At 41.8% G+C, this 18,374-nt stretch overlaps 1 protein-coding gene across 3 annotated transcripts in view; it reads right to left on the reverse strand.

Annotated features, from left to right (window-relative positions):
* cfi (complement factor I) overlaps positions 1-18,374 on the reverse strand; it is a 245,972-nt gene that overhangs the window by 35,409 nt on the left and 192,189 nt on the right. For all 3 annotated transcript variants that reach the window (XM_073043136.1, XM_073043135.1, XM_073043134.1), the window contains 3 exons: positions 5,408-5,437; positions 4,447-4,562; positions 1,915-2,018 (listed from right to left, as the gene is read on the reverse strand). In XM_073043136.1, coding sequence (XP_072899237.1) covers positions 1,915-2,018; positions 4,447-4,562; positions 5,408-5,437 — 250 coding nt within the window. The remainder of the gene's footprint in view (positions 1-1,914; positions 2,019-4,446; positions 4,563-5,407; positions 5,438-18,374) is intronic.

The raw sequence follows: 18,374 nt of genomic DNA on the forward strand, positions 1-18,374 counted from the left end.
AAGACTGAGTACAGGATTAATGGTTAGTTACTTAAGAGTGTGGATGAACAAAGGGACCTCGGGGTTCAAATCCATACATCCCTCAAGGTCGCTGCACAGGTTGATAGGGTAGTTAAGAATGGCCTATGGGACACTAGGCTTCATTAACGGAGGGATTGAGTTCAAGAGTAGAGAGGTCCTGTTGCAACTCTACAAATCTCTGGTGAGACCGCACTTAGAGTATTGTGTTCAATTCTGGTCACCTCATTATAGGAAGGATGTGGAAGCTATGGAGAGGGTGCAGAGGAGATTTACCAGGTTGTTGTCTGGTTTGGAGAACAAGTCATATGAAGCAAGGTTAGCAGAGCTGGGACTTTTCTCTTTGGAGTGTAGAAGAATGAGAGGGGACTTGATAGAGGTCTACAAGATTATGAGAGGCATAGATAGGGTGGATAGTCAGTACCTGTTTCCCAGGGCACCAATAGCAAACACTAGAGGACATATGTACAAAATTAAGGGAGGGAAGTTTAGGGGAGACATCAGGGGTAAGTTTTTTTACACAGAAGGTTGTGAGTGCCTGGAGTGACTTGCCAGGGATGGTGGTGGAGGCTAAAACATTAGGGGTATTTAAGAGCCTCTTGGACAGGCACATGGATGAAAGAAAAATAGAGGGTTATGGGGTAGTGTGGGTTTAGTACTTTTTTTAAGGATTATATGGGTCCGCACAACATGGAGGGCTGAAGGACCTGTACTGTGCTGTAGTGTTCTATGGTTCTATGGTAACAACTGTTCGTACTAGAATTTTTCAGCCTAACAAGAGATGCAAACATTAATGTAAGCCAGTGTCAAGTTTAAAAAATGTTGGAAGTGATGTTTCAAGGGTCAATATTAGCTATAGGCTTGTGGCCCATAAAGATAAGTGCACCTCTCAAAGTCCAAGCCTGCATCCCCATCATGAGAGATGGAAACGGGTAAGACTGGATAAGCTCTGGTGAAGCTGTATAGGCCAATCAGTGGTTACTATGAATTACATAAACATTGAGTGACTGCAACCATACCATCGACTTCAATGGAGACAGGAACTCATCGACAGCTTTTGTTCCACTTGGGTGCTAAGGACTCAAACCAAACCAAACAAACATGCCAGACACGCATATACCTGTGCAGACACAACCACACACACACAGGTATTAACAGAATTTGTTCTTACATACAGAGAGCATAACTTAAGATGATGTAGCAAAAGGTTGTAAATTTAATTTGTGTAAGTGTGAATGCAAAAAAATAAACTCATAGAAAGGCTAAATTGCAGTTTCAGTTTTATAAATGTAGTCGTAATCCAAGGTTTTAAAAAGTACAGATTAATTTGTATAAAGTATTAGACCATAGTTAGTGTCAATGTTTCATAGGGTTTCATTGGGTTGAAAATGAGTGAAAATTTTTGCTAATTTGAAATTGATTGATAAAAAGGAGAGGTTTGGATATTCCTTTTTACACAGACGATTTCTCGCACAATCACGCAGAATGATTTTAAGAGAATATTGAGAATATTTGAAAAAGAATATTTGAAACAGTAAGATACAAAAATTTAGCAAGACTAAAATTGTGAAATTAGATTAGCTTCCTTTGCTGCAAAATCTATCTTATTATAAATAGCAAGATAGAAGAAACAAAGAAGAAATAAAGAACTTTGCAATATAGGCCCACTGGTCATTAAGGACACAAATAAGTATGACCATTAAAAAGGGGGAAATGAATCACTAGATTTGCATCTGATGTGTAAAGGAAATAAAATTGAACTCACTTATATCACATTTGGAAAAGTACATGTAGAATTGCCTCCATATTAAACAAAATGCATAAAAGTAATGAAAAAAGTGTCATAAAGCTTATTTAGAATTAGAATTAGAGGTCCAGTGAGGACAGGATTCATACCTTAAACAATGTGCAGCTGTTAGAATCCAACAACCACCAATGAAGACTCCCCCACAGTTCAGAAAGTCACCATCATAAACAGCTATTTGCCAAGGGAATTGACCCTGTGGAGACAAAATAATGTAATTTTGTTGTAAGAATGCATCTGAGAAAAGAAAGGTGCAAAATCTATTATTTAAATTAAGCTGTTTCAAGCAGGGCAGAATATACATACAACATAGAGCATGAAAATAATCCCACTGGCACAACACCTCCAAATACCAACCAGCATATGCCCTCTTGCTCTTAATATTACAGCAATTGCAGCATTTCCTCTTGTACCCTCAACTCCCCACAATTCTCCTGCCATCCATTCTCTGCTAGAGACAACTCACAGTAGCTAACTAACCTCCCAACCAGGAAGTAAGTGGAGATCAGAGCACCTGGGGAAAACCGATATGGCCACTAAGAGAGCATACAAAGCCTACAGTGATAGCACCTTAAGGTCAAGATCGAACCTGGGTTCTGGATCTGTGAGGCTGCGGTGCTAACTAGCATCATCCTGCTAAGACTCGTGCAAGATACAATGTTTCTGATCTAAATATCCAGGATGACCTTCTAATCTTCCTCTTATTTTAACTTCCAAATGACTGCCAACTTTACAGCCAGACAATAACTGGAGAATTCAACTGTAGAACTGTAGAAACTGTAGAACTGCCAGACAATAACTGTAGAATTCAGCGCATTTTATCCAAAAGAGTTTTGGTTGTACAGAAAATGAATTTAAAAAATTAACTCATATCTATCTTGCACCCTGTTTCCCACAGTGGCTATTAATACCCCCTTTGAGGATCAACACTATCATTGATGAATGTCTGGTTATGCCCTGCAAAAGTATCGGAACAATAAAACAGCTTGTCTTTAACAATAGCTTACTGCTGGCAAGGTATTCCACATTTTGCTGCTTTTGTTCCCATACATCTGCTACTAGGGAGGAAAGTCCAAGGTCTGGCATGAGAGGCAGCAGTGCAGTGCATGTTGGCTCCAACCATTACTATTCTGCAGGGCATCATTAAGAGGTGGCACTGAGATCCCTCAATCTCTGAGAGATCTCTATGTATTCCCCCAATGTTGTGAGCGATGTGCCTCCAGTTCACCTTATAGATGCCAGTGTGTTCTGTTGAGACTTCTAAGGAAGACAAAATTTCTCTGCCATTCCAAAAAAAAGCATGATTTTGTTGTCTGAGATTAAAACCTGCATTTACATTTGATATTCTTTGAATGTCATACAGTACAAGTGAGAGGGTATGAATTCCATGATGTCAAAGTGTTGGGTGGCATTCTCCTCATCCTCAGCATGTGATATCTACTGTATTGTGTGGGTGTATCAATATTTTTGTGTCATCTGCTAACTTAATCATAGTCGCTCTTACATTCACATCCAGATCATTAATATATGTAACAAACTCTGAGGGTCTCAGACCTCCCTTCCCTCCAATAGTCACAGCATTCTAATCACAAAAATGAACCTCCCCACAATGACCTTAGAACCCCTCCCACTATTTTTCCCACTAACTTCCTGGTCACCAGTGTTAGACACATGCGCATATTCTTACCTGACTTATCCCTGCTGTCCTTGAATAAAGGTATCAGGTGGAGTCTGAAGGATAAGGTACAGTCAAAGCAGGACAAAATGGAAAATGGTGTGAAGAAGCCTTGTACAATGTCTCCCCAACATTATCAATCATCACACCAGACTCACCCTGTCTGTGAATGCCGGTAAACTTTTCCCGCGGAGAAGTGTGAGGAGTGGCCACCTCTGGAAAAAGTCTTATATAAACATCTTCTGCCAGAAAACTGGAAGTGAGGCAGTGATGTCCTTGTTAGGACTATAGAAAATATATTGTAATCCTATCATTGATATGTGATGCATATGATGCACGATGTAAGTAGGCGAGGGTATAATTATGCTCCAGAAGGAAATGGATTTTTGCTGTGAATGTAGAAGAGTGCAGAGAAATGATGGATGAAGAGACACTGTAAAGATATGTAAAATGATGCCAATTTGATAGAATAAGAGGATTGAGTTTGTATCTTGACAACACTGGTGATCTGATTGGGATTTCAGTATTACAGCCATCTTCTGGGAGCTAAGCTCCTACAGTTCGTTCTTCCCTGAGTTGACAAAGGAATTGCCTCGAGGGCAATCAAAGGAACAAAAAAAAGGGTGATGTGCAGCAGGGTGACAACTAAGTTGAATTGAATTGAATTGGATTGAATGATCTTTATTGTCATTATACATAGGTACATTGAAACTCTGTTTAGCTTCCTCTCAGGCAATTAAACAAAGCGGTAGATAAAAACAAGACAGTAATAAAAAAAACAGTATTAAATGGATAAGTAGCAGAAAATAAGTTGCAGCAGCACCAGAATATCACAGTAATGCACAAAGTGTCCTTAGATATTTACATAATAGTCAAGATCAACCTTGTTCTTAATTTCAAAAGGGAGAGAGAAAAGGGACATTTAAAGTAATGAGAATTCTAATTTTACCTGTGAAGCCTCTGTACCTCCTACAAGCCTCTTAGTTCTCCTGTTTGCTGTGCTTAGAGTAACATTTGTAATCCCACAAGATATTTTAGAAATTGATGACTTGAGTTGGCTTCTTTCTAAAGTACAGTAACATACTAATTATGAGCCAGGTAATACACAAAGATTAAGACCATTCATACCAACAACAATCTTGTACATTTGTGGCCCAGAAACAAGATAATTTCTACATGTGGTATTACTTACAGCTTTACTAATTTTCAATTAACTCCCATTGTGTTTATTTGCATCCTGATTAATCTGCACAAGGCATAATTGGTAATTAAAAATCAACTACCTATATGAGTGCAGGTAACAGCTTCCATATTTCCTATACTTGGTTTGAGAAAATAAGATTGGAGAGTTTTCTATTCAGTTGTTACAGAGTCAAATTATTTCCTTTCCATTTCGGGTCCCTTATGCTTCAGTGAATTTCAACGTTTGCAAGATCTGTTACTGAACAGCTCTCCAAATAGTAAGATTTACTGTGAAACCCTACAAAACATAGATTACATCTTGCACGTTGGGAGCCAACTCCAGGAAAAGGCAAGCATCGATGAAGCCAATCAACCGTGTTTTCATATCTAATTACACTTTGTTTACTGTGTTGTTGGCATGTCTGTCATCAGACAATTTGCTCAGTGACCTGTCATGGGAATAGTGAGGAAAGGATATGCTCAAAGCCTCCATAAAGAACTATAATACTCCTGCTGACTCCTGGGTACTTTTGACAATGACTACTCAAGACAGGGAAGGCCCTAACTACGTCAAATCTGGTTGGGCAAAAGCGTTGTTTCACCAGCTAAGATACAATTTTAATGAGTGAAATATTATCTGAGAGTTTGGACTATAGTGTTGTATGAATTGGAAACTTAGTTTAAAGTATTTTCACACTATTCCTAGAAAGCAAGTAATGTTTGCCTACCTGTTTCATAGTCTTTAGTTGTATTCACTTCTTCATGAAACAAAGATCATAAGAAAATACATTAATCATATGCATATTAATACCCCTCTTTTCATGTAATTCATCTCACATTATTGCTTTAATGACTTACAATAGCCTCCAATACAGAAATATAACCACACAATGCCAACTCATAATCAATTTAGTATGGTGAGTAGAAATTTCCAAGTATTTAATGAATTGTTAATATTCTTCGGAAGAAATAGGTTCATGCCCAGCTTTAAATAAAGTGTGTTAATATTAAACTGGAAGTGAACCTAACAGAGTTAAGATCAGACACGAGGAAATCTGCAGATGCTGGAAATTCAAGCAACACACAAAATGCTGGTGGAACGCAGCAGACCAAGCAGCATCTATAGGGTTCTATAGCATCTATAGGTACAGTTGATGTTTTGGACCGAGACCCTTCATCAGGACTAACTGAAAGAAAAGATAGTAAGAGGATTGAAAGTGGCAGGGGGAGGGGGGGATCTGCAATGATAGGAGAAGACAGGAGGGGGAGGGGTGAAGGTAAGAGCTGAAAAGGTGATTGGCAAAAGGGATGCACAGCTGAAGAAGGGAAAGGATCATGGGACGGGAGGCCTAGGGAGAAAGAAAGGGGGAGGGGAGCACCAGAGAGAGATGGAGAGCAGGCAAGGAGTGATTGTGAGAGGAGCAGAGAGAGAAAAAGGGGGAGAGAAAGAAGAAAAAAGGGGGGGGGGGCAGAGAATAATAAATAAATAAACAAACAAACAAATTAATAAATAAGGGATGGGGTAAGAAGGGGAGGAGGGGCATTAACAGAAGTTAGAGAAATCAATGTTCATGCCATCAGGTTGGAGGCTACCCAGACGGAATATGAGGTGTTGTTCCTCCAACCTGAGTGTAGCTTCATCTTGACAGTAGAGGAGGCCATGGATAGACATATCAGAATGGGAATGGGACGTGGAATTAAAATGTGTGGCCACTGGGAGATCCTGCTTTCTCTAGTGGACAGAGCATCCGTTCTGACAGAGGGTCCATTGGACCCGATGCAGACTGGGAGACCATTTCACTGAACACCTACTCTCTGTCCGCCAGAGGAAGTTAGTTTTTTAAGTGTAGCATCCAATAAGGGTAACATTACAATAAGGGTAGCTAGTCAAATAGGGAAACTTCTTCATTGAGTGTAGCTAGTCTGAAAGGGCAGCAAGGCCAGTAAGGGTAGCTAGTCCAATAATGGTAATGTTTCAATAATAGATAGATAGATAGATAGATACTTTATTCATCCCCATGGGGAAATTCAACTTTTTTTCCAATGTCCCATACACTTGTTGTAGCAAAAATAATCACATACAATACTTAACTCAGTAAAAAATATGATATGCATCTAAATCACTATCTCAAAAAGCATTAATAATAGCTTTTAAAAAGTTCTTAAGTCCTGGCGGTTGAATTGTAAAGCCTAATGGCATTGGGGAGTATTGACCTCTTCATCCTGTCTGAGGAGCATTGCATCGATAGTAACCTGTCGCTGAAACTGCTTCTCTGTCTCTGGATGGTGCTATGTAGAGGATGTTCAGAGTTATCCATAATTGACCGTAGCCTACTCAGCGCCCTTCGCTCAGCTACCGATGTTAAACTCTCCAGTACTTTGCCCACGACAGAGCCCGCCTTCCTTACCAGCTTATTAAGACGTGAGGCGTCCCTCTTCTTAATGCTTCCTCCCCAACACGCCACCACAAAGAAGAGGGCGCTCTCCACAACTGACCTATAGAACATCTTCAGCATCTCACTACAGACATTGAATGACGCCAACCTTCTAAGGAAGTACAGTCGCCTCTGTGCCTTCCTGCACAAGGCATCTGTGTTGGCAGTCCAGTCTAGCTTCTCGTCTAACTGTACTCCCAGATACTTGTAGGTCTTAACCTGCTCCACACATTCTCCATTAATGATCACTGGCTCCATATGAGGCCTAGATCTCCTAAAGTCCACCACCATCTCCTTGGTCTTGGTGATATTGAGACGCAGGTAGTTTGAGTTGCACCATATCACAAAGTCCTGTATCAGTTTCCTATACTCCTCCTCCTGTCCATTCCTGACACACCCCACTATGGCCGTGTCATCAGCGAACTTCTGCACGTGGCAGGACTCCGAGTTATATTGGAAGTCTGATGTGTACAGGGTGAACAGGACCGGAGAGAGTACGGTTCCCTGCGGCGCTCCTGTGCTGCTGACCACCGTGTCCGACCTACAGTCTCCCAACCGCACATACTGAGGTCTATCTGTCAAGTAGTCCACTATCCAATCCACCATGTGAGAGTCTACTCCCATCTCTGTTAGTTTGTGCCTTAAGATCTTGGGCTGGATGGTGTTAAAGGCACTAGAGAAGTCAAGGAATGTAATCCTCACAGCACAACTGACCCCATCTAGGTGAGAGAGTGATTTGTGCAGCAAATACGTGATAGCATCCTCCACTCCCACCTTCTCCTTATACGCAAACTGAAGAGGATCCTGGGCGTGCCTGGTTTGTGGCCTCAGATTCTGTATTATCAGCCGCTCCATGGTCTTCATCACGTGCGACATCAAGGCAACAGGTCTGAAGTCATTCAACTCCTTTGGTTGTGGTTTCTTCGGTACCGGGACAATACAGGATGTTTTCCACTGTCTGGGTACTCTTCTCTGCTCCAGGCTCATGTTGAAGATGCGCTGTAGTGGTTCTCCCAGCTCAGTCGCACAGGCCCTCAGTAATCGTGGGGAAACTCCATCCGGTCCAGCCGCCTTGCTGGTACAGATCTTCCTCAGTTGATCTTCCACCTGTGCAGCCGTAATCCTGGGCGTGGGCAAGGTCTCCTGTGAGTGGCTATTTTCCTGTGAGGGAAGTAAGCCTGGTGTGGATTTCTGCGGTGAGGATGAGATTGTGCTGTCGAACCTGTTGAAGAAGTTGTTCAGCTGGTTCGCTTTCTCCACATCTCCACTTATGTTTGCCCCCCGCCTTGCACCGCATCCGGTGATGATCTTCATCCCATCCCACACCTCCTTCATGCTTTTTTTCTGCAGCTTTTGTTCTAGCTTCCTCCTATACTGCTCCTTTGCCCCCCTTATCTGTACTCTGAGTTCCTTCTGAACTCTTTTAAGCTCCAACCGATCACCATCTTTAAAGGCCCTCTTCTTCTGGTTTAGGAGGCCTTTGACGTTACTAGTGATCCAGGGCTTATTATTGGGATAGCAGCGAACAGTTCTAACAGGAACAACGGCATCCACACAAAAGTTAATATAGTCCGTTGTGCATTCAGTGACCTCCTCAACGCCCCCACAGAGCCCCCCTTGCAGTACATCCCAGTTAGTAGTACCGAAGCAGTACCGAATAAGGGTAGCTATTCCATAAGGGTAGAGTTTCCAATAAGCATAGCTAGTCCAATGAAGGCTAGACTAATAATGGTAATGTTTCAATAAGGGTAGCTATTCCATAAGGGCAGAGTTTCCAATAAGCAAAGCTAGTCCAATGAAGGCTAGTCCAATAATGGTAATGTTTCAATAAGGGTAGCTATTCCATAAGGGTAGAGTTTCCAATAAGCATAGCTAGTCCAATGAAGGCTAGACTAATAATGGTAATGTTTCTAATATAGGTAACATTTCCAATGAGGGTAGCTAGTCCAATATGAAGTAGGATAGCAAAACAATGGAAAGAAGATGAAATTAAAGCAATTATAAAACTGAGCGAAGACTGGGTATCTTTTGATGATTGGAACCTGATTCATTTGACAAAGGTAATCAACAAACTTATAGGTGAGGTCAAAAGAGCAAAGGTATTACGAAATGGATCACTATTAGTGATTTGTCGGGATAGTGCTCAGCAAGGCAAAGTGATAAGATTAAATAAAATAGACAGAAGAAAAGTACAATGTTCAATACCCAACGATAGAAAGTGGACTTAGAGGAGTTATTTTGGGAATACCAACAAAATTTACTATGGATGAGATTAAACAGAAGATAAAAGGAGAAAAATTATTGAGGCCAAACGTTTGAAAGTTACAAGAAATCGAAAAAAAATGTGATAGTTTACCAGTTATGATTAACTTTGATGAAGAAAGATTGCCGACTAAAGTTTATTTAGGATATATGTGTTATGAGGTCAGAATATATATACCACTGCCTTTAAGATGCTTCAAATGTCAGAAATTTGGACATTGCGGCGGTCTGCAGAGGGAAGCAAAGATGTGGGAGATGTGCTGGAGACCATGAATACGGGAAATGTGAGGCGGGAGCTAGGCTGAAATGCTGCAATTGTGGTGGGGAACACAGTGCAGCTTATCAAGGGTGCATTAATAGCAAGAAGGCAGCTAGATACAATATTTTAAGGTAACTCAAGGGATTAGCTACGTAGAGTCAGTGAAAGGAATCGCTGAAAAGGAGAAGGCTATCAAGCGAACAAATTTAGGGAATAATAAACCAGTGAACTGTGAGGGCTGTAATATGATAAATAAGGATACACTAATAATGAGTAGAAAGGATTTCGTACTGTTTATGGTAGATGCAATTAACCGTTCAGCACAAACAGACAAGAGAACTGAGAAAATTAAAATTATAGTCAAGTCTGCAGAAAAATATCTAGGTATATTAGGTATAATATACAGTTATATTAAAAGCAAGAGGATAGTGAGGGATAAAATTGGTCCCTTAGAGAATCAGGGTGGTCAGCTATGTGTGGAGCCGAGGGAGATGGGAGAGATTTTGAACGATTTCTTCTCTTCGGTATTCACTAAGGAGAAGGATATCGAATGGTGTAAGGTGTGGGAAACAAGTAAGGAAGTTATGGAACCTATGACAATTAAAGAGGTGGAAGTACTGGCGCTTTTAAGAAATTTAAAAGTGGATAAATCTCCGGGTCCTGACCGGATATTCCCCAGGACCTTGAGGGAAGTTTGTGTAGAGATAGCAGGAGCTCTGACGGAGATCTTTCAGATGTCATTAGAAACAGGGATTGTGCCGGAGGATTGGCGTATTGCTCATGTGGTTCCATTGTTTAAAAAGGGTTCTAGAAGTAAGCCTGGCAATTATAGACCTGTCAGTTTGACATCAGTGGTGGGTAAATTAATGGAAAGTATTCTTAGAGATAGTATTTATAATTATCTGGATAGACAGGATCTGATTAGGAGTAGCCAGCATGGATTTGTGCGTGGAAGGTCATGTTTGACAAACCTTATTGAATTTTTTGAAGTAGTTACGAGGAATGTTGACGAGGGTAAGGCAGTGGATGTAGTCTATATGGACTTCAGCAAGGCCTTTGACAAAGTTCCACATGGAAGGTTAGTTAAGAAGGTTCAGTCGTTAGGTATTAGTGCTGGAGTAATAAAATGGATTCAACAGTGGCTAGATGGGAGATGCCAGAGAGTAGTGGTGGATAATTGTTTATCGGGATGGAGGCCGGTGACTAGCGGGGTGCCTCAGGGATCTGTTTTGGGCCCAATGTTGTTTGTAATATACATAAATGATCTGGATGATGGGGTGGTAAATTGGATTAGTAAGTATGCTGATGATACTAAGGTAGGAGGTGTTGTGGATAATGAGGTGGGTTTTCAAAGCTTGCAGGGAGATTTATGCCGGTTAGAAGAATGGGCTGAACGTTGGCAGATGGAGTTTAATGCTGAGAAGTGTGAGGTTCTACATTTTGGCAGGAATAATCCAAATAGAACATACAGAGTAAATGGTAGGGCATTGAGGAATGCAGTGGAACAGAGAGATCTAGGAATAACAGTGCATAGTTCCCTGAAGGTGGAGTCTCATGTAGATAGGGTGGTGAAGAAGGCTTTCGGAACGCTGGCCTTTATAAATCAGAGCATTGAGTACAGAAGTTGGGATGTAATGTTAAAATTGTACAAGGCATTGGTAAGGCCAAATTTGGAATATTGTGTACAGTTCTGGTCACCGAATTATAGGAAAGATATCAATAAATTAGAGAGAGTGCAGAGACGATTTACTAGGATGTTACCAGGGTTTCAGCACTTAAGTTACAGAGAAAGGTTGAACAAGTTAGGTCTCTATTCATTGGAGCGTAGAAGGTTGAGGGGGGATTTGATCGAGGTATTTAAAATGTTGAGAGGGATAGATAGAGTTGACGTGAATAGGCTGTTTCCATTGAGAGTAGGGGAGATTCAAACGAGAGGACATGATTTGAGAGTTAGGGGGCAAAAGTTTAAGGGAAACACGAGGGGGTATTTCTTTACTCAGAGAGTGATAGCTGTGTGGAATGAGCTTCCTGTAGAAGTAGTAGAGGCCAGATCAGTTGTGTCATTTAAGGTAAAATTGGATAGGTATATGGATAGGAAAGGAGTGGAGGGTTATGGGCTGAGTGCGGGTAGGTGGGACTAGGTGAGATTAAGAGTTCGGCACGGACTAGGAGGGCCGGAATGGCCTGTTTCCGTGCTGTGATTGTTATATGGTTATATGGTTATATGGTATCACAGAGCTTAGGTGGGAAGTAGTTAAAGAAACGTTGAATGGAGGATCAAACAGTTCACAGGCAGGGGAGGTGGGATCTTAATGGCAGTATATATTTTACAATGGAATGCAAGGAGTCTTATTGCAAATGGTCAAGAATTTAAGAAATATGTATCAGAACTTAAGGAAAAACCTCAGATTTTATGTATACAGGAAACATGGTTGAAAGCACAATTAGATTTTGTTTTACAAGGATATACAGCTATTAGGAAGGATAGAAGTAATGGCAATGGTGGAGGAGTAGCAATATTTATAACCAGTGGGATGAGGTATAATCAACATAGGGCAGAAATATGAAACAATAATAATCAAAATTTGGATAGGCAGAGAAAGCCTGGTAATAATAAATTACTATAATCCATGTTGAAGATTAAGCAAAGATACATTAAACACAGTGGGTGGTGGGATGAAAAGGAAAATAATATAGCATGGGGATTCCAATGGACATAGTACACTATAGGGATGTAAAAATACTGATAAAAATGGATTAGTGATAAAATAATTTATAGATGATGAAAAATTGGTATGTATAAATAATGGAGAAGGTATGAGATATAATTTTTCCCAAAACACAGAAACTGCAATAGACTTAACATTTGTAAGTAGAGAATTAGCAGGGATCGGTACTTGGAATGTCATGGTCCTGGCTGGCATTTCCCACCTTTTCCCTTTCCTCCCTAATTGGTCCTTAATCCCCACACTTGATTCCCAATCTTTCCCAATTCCTCTCCATCACCAGCACCTGGTTTCCATTAGCCACCAGAGGATAAGACCCCAACAGCTCCGGTCAGCCCTTGCCAGATTGTTGGTCGAATCTCAGAAAGAGAGGAACCTTGGTCCAAGTCTTCAACCCCGTGTCTCTTCGTGAATCAAGCCTCCCTAGTCCTGACTCAGCCTGGTCTTGATTCTACACTCGCTACGGAGATTCTGCCTCCTGATCCTGCCTCCGTGTCAGAGTCCTGCACTTGGGTTTGTTCTTCCTGCCACGTCTGTGTAACATGGAACATATTAAAACAAGCTACAGTAGGAAGAGATCACTATCCCATAATCACAAAGATTCAGATTAAAATAGAACAAAATAAAGGACCTAGAGTGTCCAGGTGGAAACTAAGGCAGATTGGGAGATAGTTCAAAGAAGAAGTGAAGCAAGATTCATAAAGATTTTAGATGAAAATATATTGGATATAGAAGAAATGAATGATAAATTGGTCACAGCAATTATAAATTCAGCAGAAGAAACAATTCCGATAAGTAAAGGAAAGAGGAAAAGTATTCCATGGTGGAATTGTGAATGTAGTAAAAGTATAAAAGTAAGAAATAAAGCATTTAAAGTGTTAAAAAGACAACATTCTGTAGAAACAATAATACAATATAAAAGAGCACAAGCAGTAGTTCAGAAAATAATCAGACAAGCAAAACGAGCATACTGGAGATAATATTGTAACAAAATTGGAAGAGAAACTCAACAGTCTGAAATATGGGGCATGATAAGGAAAATGAATGATATAAGGAGATTCCTATGCTAAAAAGCAAGGACATAATGGCAATTAACAATGTAGAAAAAGCAGAAATATTGGCAAAACTTTTGTTAACATACATAGCTCAGAAAATTTGACAGTTGAGGCTAGACGGCAAAGGGAGGAGAGGCTTAAGCAAAATCCAGGAATTACGGACAAAAGAGCAACATCAGAAGAAGTGCTGGATACTCCTATTAGTATAACAGAAATAGAAAGAGCCATTATGAACGTGCGGCCAACTTCTCCTGGAAAGGATCAAGTATGGAGTAGAATGCTGAAGCAATTATCAGGAAGTTCACTTCTAGTTCTACACAGACTCGTTAATAAAATATGGGGAATAGGTAAAATACCATCTGCGTGGAAACATTCTGTTATTGTTCCAATATTAAACCCTGGTAAAGATTCATCAGACCCAACCAGCTATAGACTAATTGCATTAACTTCACAGCTAGGTAAACTTATGGAATGAATAATAACTGATAGGCTTACATACTTTCTAGAAAAAAAGTCTTATTTCTCCCTACCAAAGCGGTTTTTGCAAAGGAAGAAGTACAGTAGATTCAATATTTAGCTTGGAATCTGAAGTTAGGAAGGCTCAAACAAATAAAGAAATGGTCCTGATGGTATTCTTCGACATAGAAAAGGCATATAATATGCTCTGGAAAGAGGGAGTGTTAATGAAATTGAAAGAATTAGGGATGGAAGGAAAATTATATAACTGGGTTCTAGACTTTCTTTTTGATCAAACAATTCAAGTCAAGGTGGAAGAAAAGTACTCCAGGACATACTTGGTTGAAAACAGAACACTAACAAGGTAGTGTCTGCAGTCTGTTACTATTTGCCATAATGATAAATGACATATTTGCGCAAGTTGAACATAGTGTGGGGAAATCCTTAAATGCAGATGATGGGGCTTTATGGGTGAGGGGAAGAAATCTATTATATTCAAAGGAAAATGCAAGATGCAATTAATAAAATGGAGGAGTGGGCAAGTAAATGGGGTTTCAAATTGTCTCTAAGTAAGTTGCAAGTGATGTGTTTCTCAAGAAATCATAAACCAGTTTCCGTGAAATTATATGAACAAAAATTAGAGCAGGTAAAGGTAATTTGGTTCCTTGGTTTGTTACTTGATGAGAAACTTACATGGAAAAAGCAAATTGAGAAAATTACAAACGAATGTAAAAAAATAAACAACTTGGTCACCGAATTATAGGAAAGATATCAATAAATTAGAGAGAGTGCAGAGACGATTTACTAGGATGTTACCTGGGTTTCAGCACTTAAGTTACAGAGAAAGGTTGAACAAGTTAGGTCTCTATTCATTGGAGCGTAGAAGGTTCAGGGGGGATTTGATCGAGGTATTTAAAATGTTGAGAGGGATAGATAGAGTTGACGTGAATAGGCTGTTTCCATTGAGAGTAGGGGAGATTCAAACGAGAGGACATGATTTGAGAGTTAGGGGGCAAAAGTTTAAGGGAAACACGAGGGGGTATTTCTTTACTCAGAGAGTGATAGCTGTGTGGAATGAGCTTCCTGTAGAAGTAGTAGAGGCCAGTTCAGTTGTGTCATTTAAGGTAAAATTGGATAGGTATATGGACAGGAAAGGAGTGGAGGGTTATGGGCTGAGTGCGGTTAGGTGGGACTAGGTGAGATTAAGAGTTCGGCACGGACTAGGAGGGCCGGAATGGCCTGTTTCCGTGCTGTGATTGTTATATGGTTATATGGTTATTGAGGTGTCTTGCTGGACAGGATTGGGGTGCGAGCAGGTTATCGCTATTAAGTATTTATCAAGCTCTAATGAGGGCCACCTTGGATTATGGATGTGTACCTTACATGTGATGCACCATCAATAACTCACGCTGAGACTTAGGAAACGAGATATCGGCTTTTATTGACTGGAAGAATAAACAGCACTACATCCTGTGGAAAATGAGGGAGAGCAGCAGCCCACAGTCGCCTTTATACAGGGGTCTGTGGGAGGAGCCACAGGAGCAGTCAGCAGGGTCTGTGGGAGGAGCCACAGGAGCAGTCAGACAGGTATATCTAGTTCACCACAACATGTCAGCTGCAGAAAGTAATTTAAAAATGCTGGATGTTGAGCAAGCTCAGGCCCTCAGGATATGTAGTGGTGCCTTCAGAACATCACCTGTGTGCTGCCTTTATGGCAGTTATTTAGTTTATAATATTTTCGCGTAGTAATTTGTTAGCATTTTTTTAGTTAAAGTTAGGATTGTTTAAATCAATTGATTTGTCTGTAATACATCGCGGCTGCGATGACGTCACATCCGGGTTCGCCGCGTCTTGTGGGAAATTACCGGTTTGAGATTCACGCAAGGGTGGGGGTCACTCACATGTGCCGCCATAACGCCGACTAGGGTCTCTCTATGCACCAAAGACACAGTGAAAGCAACACTTTTTCACCATGCGTTAATGTGAAGAGTGAACAGTAAATGGTTAATCTTACTGCGGCCTCGTTTGCATTGATTCTGGTTTATCTCGATGTTTACCTCGGCGTTACGTCACACCCGAGCGAGAACGTTACAGTGAAAAAGCGGCATTATCAGGTGTTTAAAGTGCAGCCATGTCAACCCGATCCAGCATCAAGTCGTTGTCAAAGTCGTCGTCATCCTGCGACAGGGGCAGTAGGGCATCAAGTAAGGCCACCCAAGCAAGAGCTAAAGCAGAAGCCGCCAAGGTGCGAGCGCGCTTTGCCAAAGAAGAATTAGAAGTAAAGATGAAAGCGGCTGCCAGAGAAGCCGAAAACCAGAAGGAAGCGGCTGCCAGAGAAGCCGAAAACGAATTGGAAAGGAAAAGGGTAGAGGCACAGTTAGAAGCGCTGAAGCTAGAACGAGAAGCAGCAGCTGCCGAGGTGGAAGCAGAGTTAATAGAAGATGCCGAAGAAATGCATGATCCGGTGGATGGAAAATCTACCTCAGAAAAGATCGGATTGGAACGCACAAGGGACTATGTCCAATCTCAAATAGAATGGAAGACTCTTTCTTCCTCTCCTTACTTATTCGATAACGTCCCACTTCATGAGGAGTCTTGGAGAGGCCCGACGGCATCACGTCCATCCGAGGAAGATAATTTACCCTCGCAACTCCGCGATGAACCCAGGAATGCAAGGGCTCATGACAAGTACTTCTCGACACCAAACTTACCGGATTTGGGGAGAAGAGAGGCAAAGACTGAGTCCAGACCAGCAAATTCCATAACAGATGTCGAGTACCCGAAGACGTGTTCCCTCAGCCCGCACGCCACTTGCAGACGAATCCGTAGCACGGTATTTCGCACGACGGGATCTCGTCACTTCAGGACTATACCAGTTCGACGATAAACCTGAAAATTACCGTGCATGGCACTCCACATTCACCAACGCTATCGACGGAGTCCAGCTCAGAGCAACCCAGGAGTTGGATCTTATGGCAAAATGGCTGGGAAAAGAATCATGCGAACAGGTGAGACGCATGCGTTCAGTGTACATCAACAAACCCGAGCTAGCATTGAAGAAAGCATGGGAGAGACTTCAGGAGGGCTACGGAGCCCCCGAAATTATTGAGGCGGCGCTATGCCAATGTTTGGGAAATTTTCCTAAGGTGTCAGCCAAGGACCTCACCAAGCTAAGAGAATTCGGAGATTTACTCATGGAGATTCAAGGCGCCAAAGAAGATGGCCACTCAGCTGGTCTAGTATACCTAGACACTCCAACCGGGATTAGACAACTCGTGGACAAACTTCCATTTGGGCTGCAAGACAGGTGGTTGTCCGTTGCCTCAGAGTACAAGGAAGAACACGAAGGTCGATTTCCTCCCTTCGAGTATTTCACCAGGTTTGTGTGCAAGGAGGCAAAGAAGCGAAACGATCCTAGCCTCATAGGTCCAGGAAGCAGTACAATTTACACCAAGCCAGATAAATCCACTTCGAATAATTCCAACATTACTAAACCAGTCTCAGCGCTTAAGACTGAAGTCCTTACAACTAACAACGACTCTAGCAAGAATTGCCCATTGCATAACAAACCCCACCCCCTCAAAAGATGCAGAACGTTTAGGGAAAAACCCCTTGAAGAGAGGAAGGCCCTCCTCGAGGAGAAAGGAATATGTTTTAGATGCTGTTCCTCGACCTCTCACTGTGCGAGAGAGTGTACGATCGCTGTGAAGTGCCCGGAATGTAATAGCACTAATCACGACTGGGCCATGCATCCTGGCCCGTTACCGCAAACCGACAACGCTCCTTCACCCCCACAACAGGACGGCGGGGAGGGAGAAGCTCACTCCAGGACAACTGTTGTCAGCTCGAGCTGTACGGAAGTTTGCGGTCAAGCTCAGGCAAGCCGTTCTTGTTCAAAGATCTGTCTCACTAAGGTGTACCCTAAGGGAGCCAAAGACAAGGCCATCAAAGCCTACGTAATTCTGGACGATCAGAGCAACTGCTCGCTAGTCAGTCCAGAGTTCTTTAACTTGTTCAACATTGAGAGTGAGCAGTTCCCATACTACCTTAGAACTTGCTCAGGCAACATGAAAACTTACGGAAGGAGGGCTGAAGGCTTCCAGATCGAGTCCCTGGATGGTAAAGTCCTCATCTGTCTCCCCCCACTCGTAGAGTGCGAGAAAATCTTGAATAACCGCACTGAGATCCCGACGCCAAGTGCGGTGCTACACCAACCACATCTCCACCACATCGCCAAACACATCCCAGAGCTGGATCCAGAAGCAGAAATACTCCTGCTATTAGGGAGGGATGTTCTCCGGGTACACAAGGTTAGGCAGCAGGTCAATGGACCACACGACGCCCTCTTTGCCTGGATCTGGGTTGGGTGGTGATAGGAGAGGTGTGCCCTGGCAACGAACACAAATCAACGGTTAACACACTCAAGACCAATGTGCTAGAGAGTAGCTGCCATATGATTCTTCAACCCCGCACAAGTTCCATGTGCGTCCAGGAAGCACCAC

The sequence above is a fragment of the Hemitrygon akajei genome, chromosome 4 (assembly GCF_048418815.1).
Source record: "Hemitrygon akajei chromosome 4, sHemAka1.3, whole genome shotgun sequence".
In the NCBI taxonomy this organism is placed as follows: domain Eukaryota; kingdom Metazoa; phylum Chordata; class Chondrichthyes; order Myliobatiformes; family Dasyatidae; genus Hemitrygon; species Hemitrygon akajei.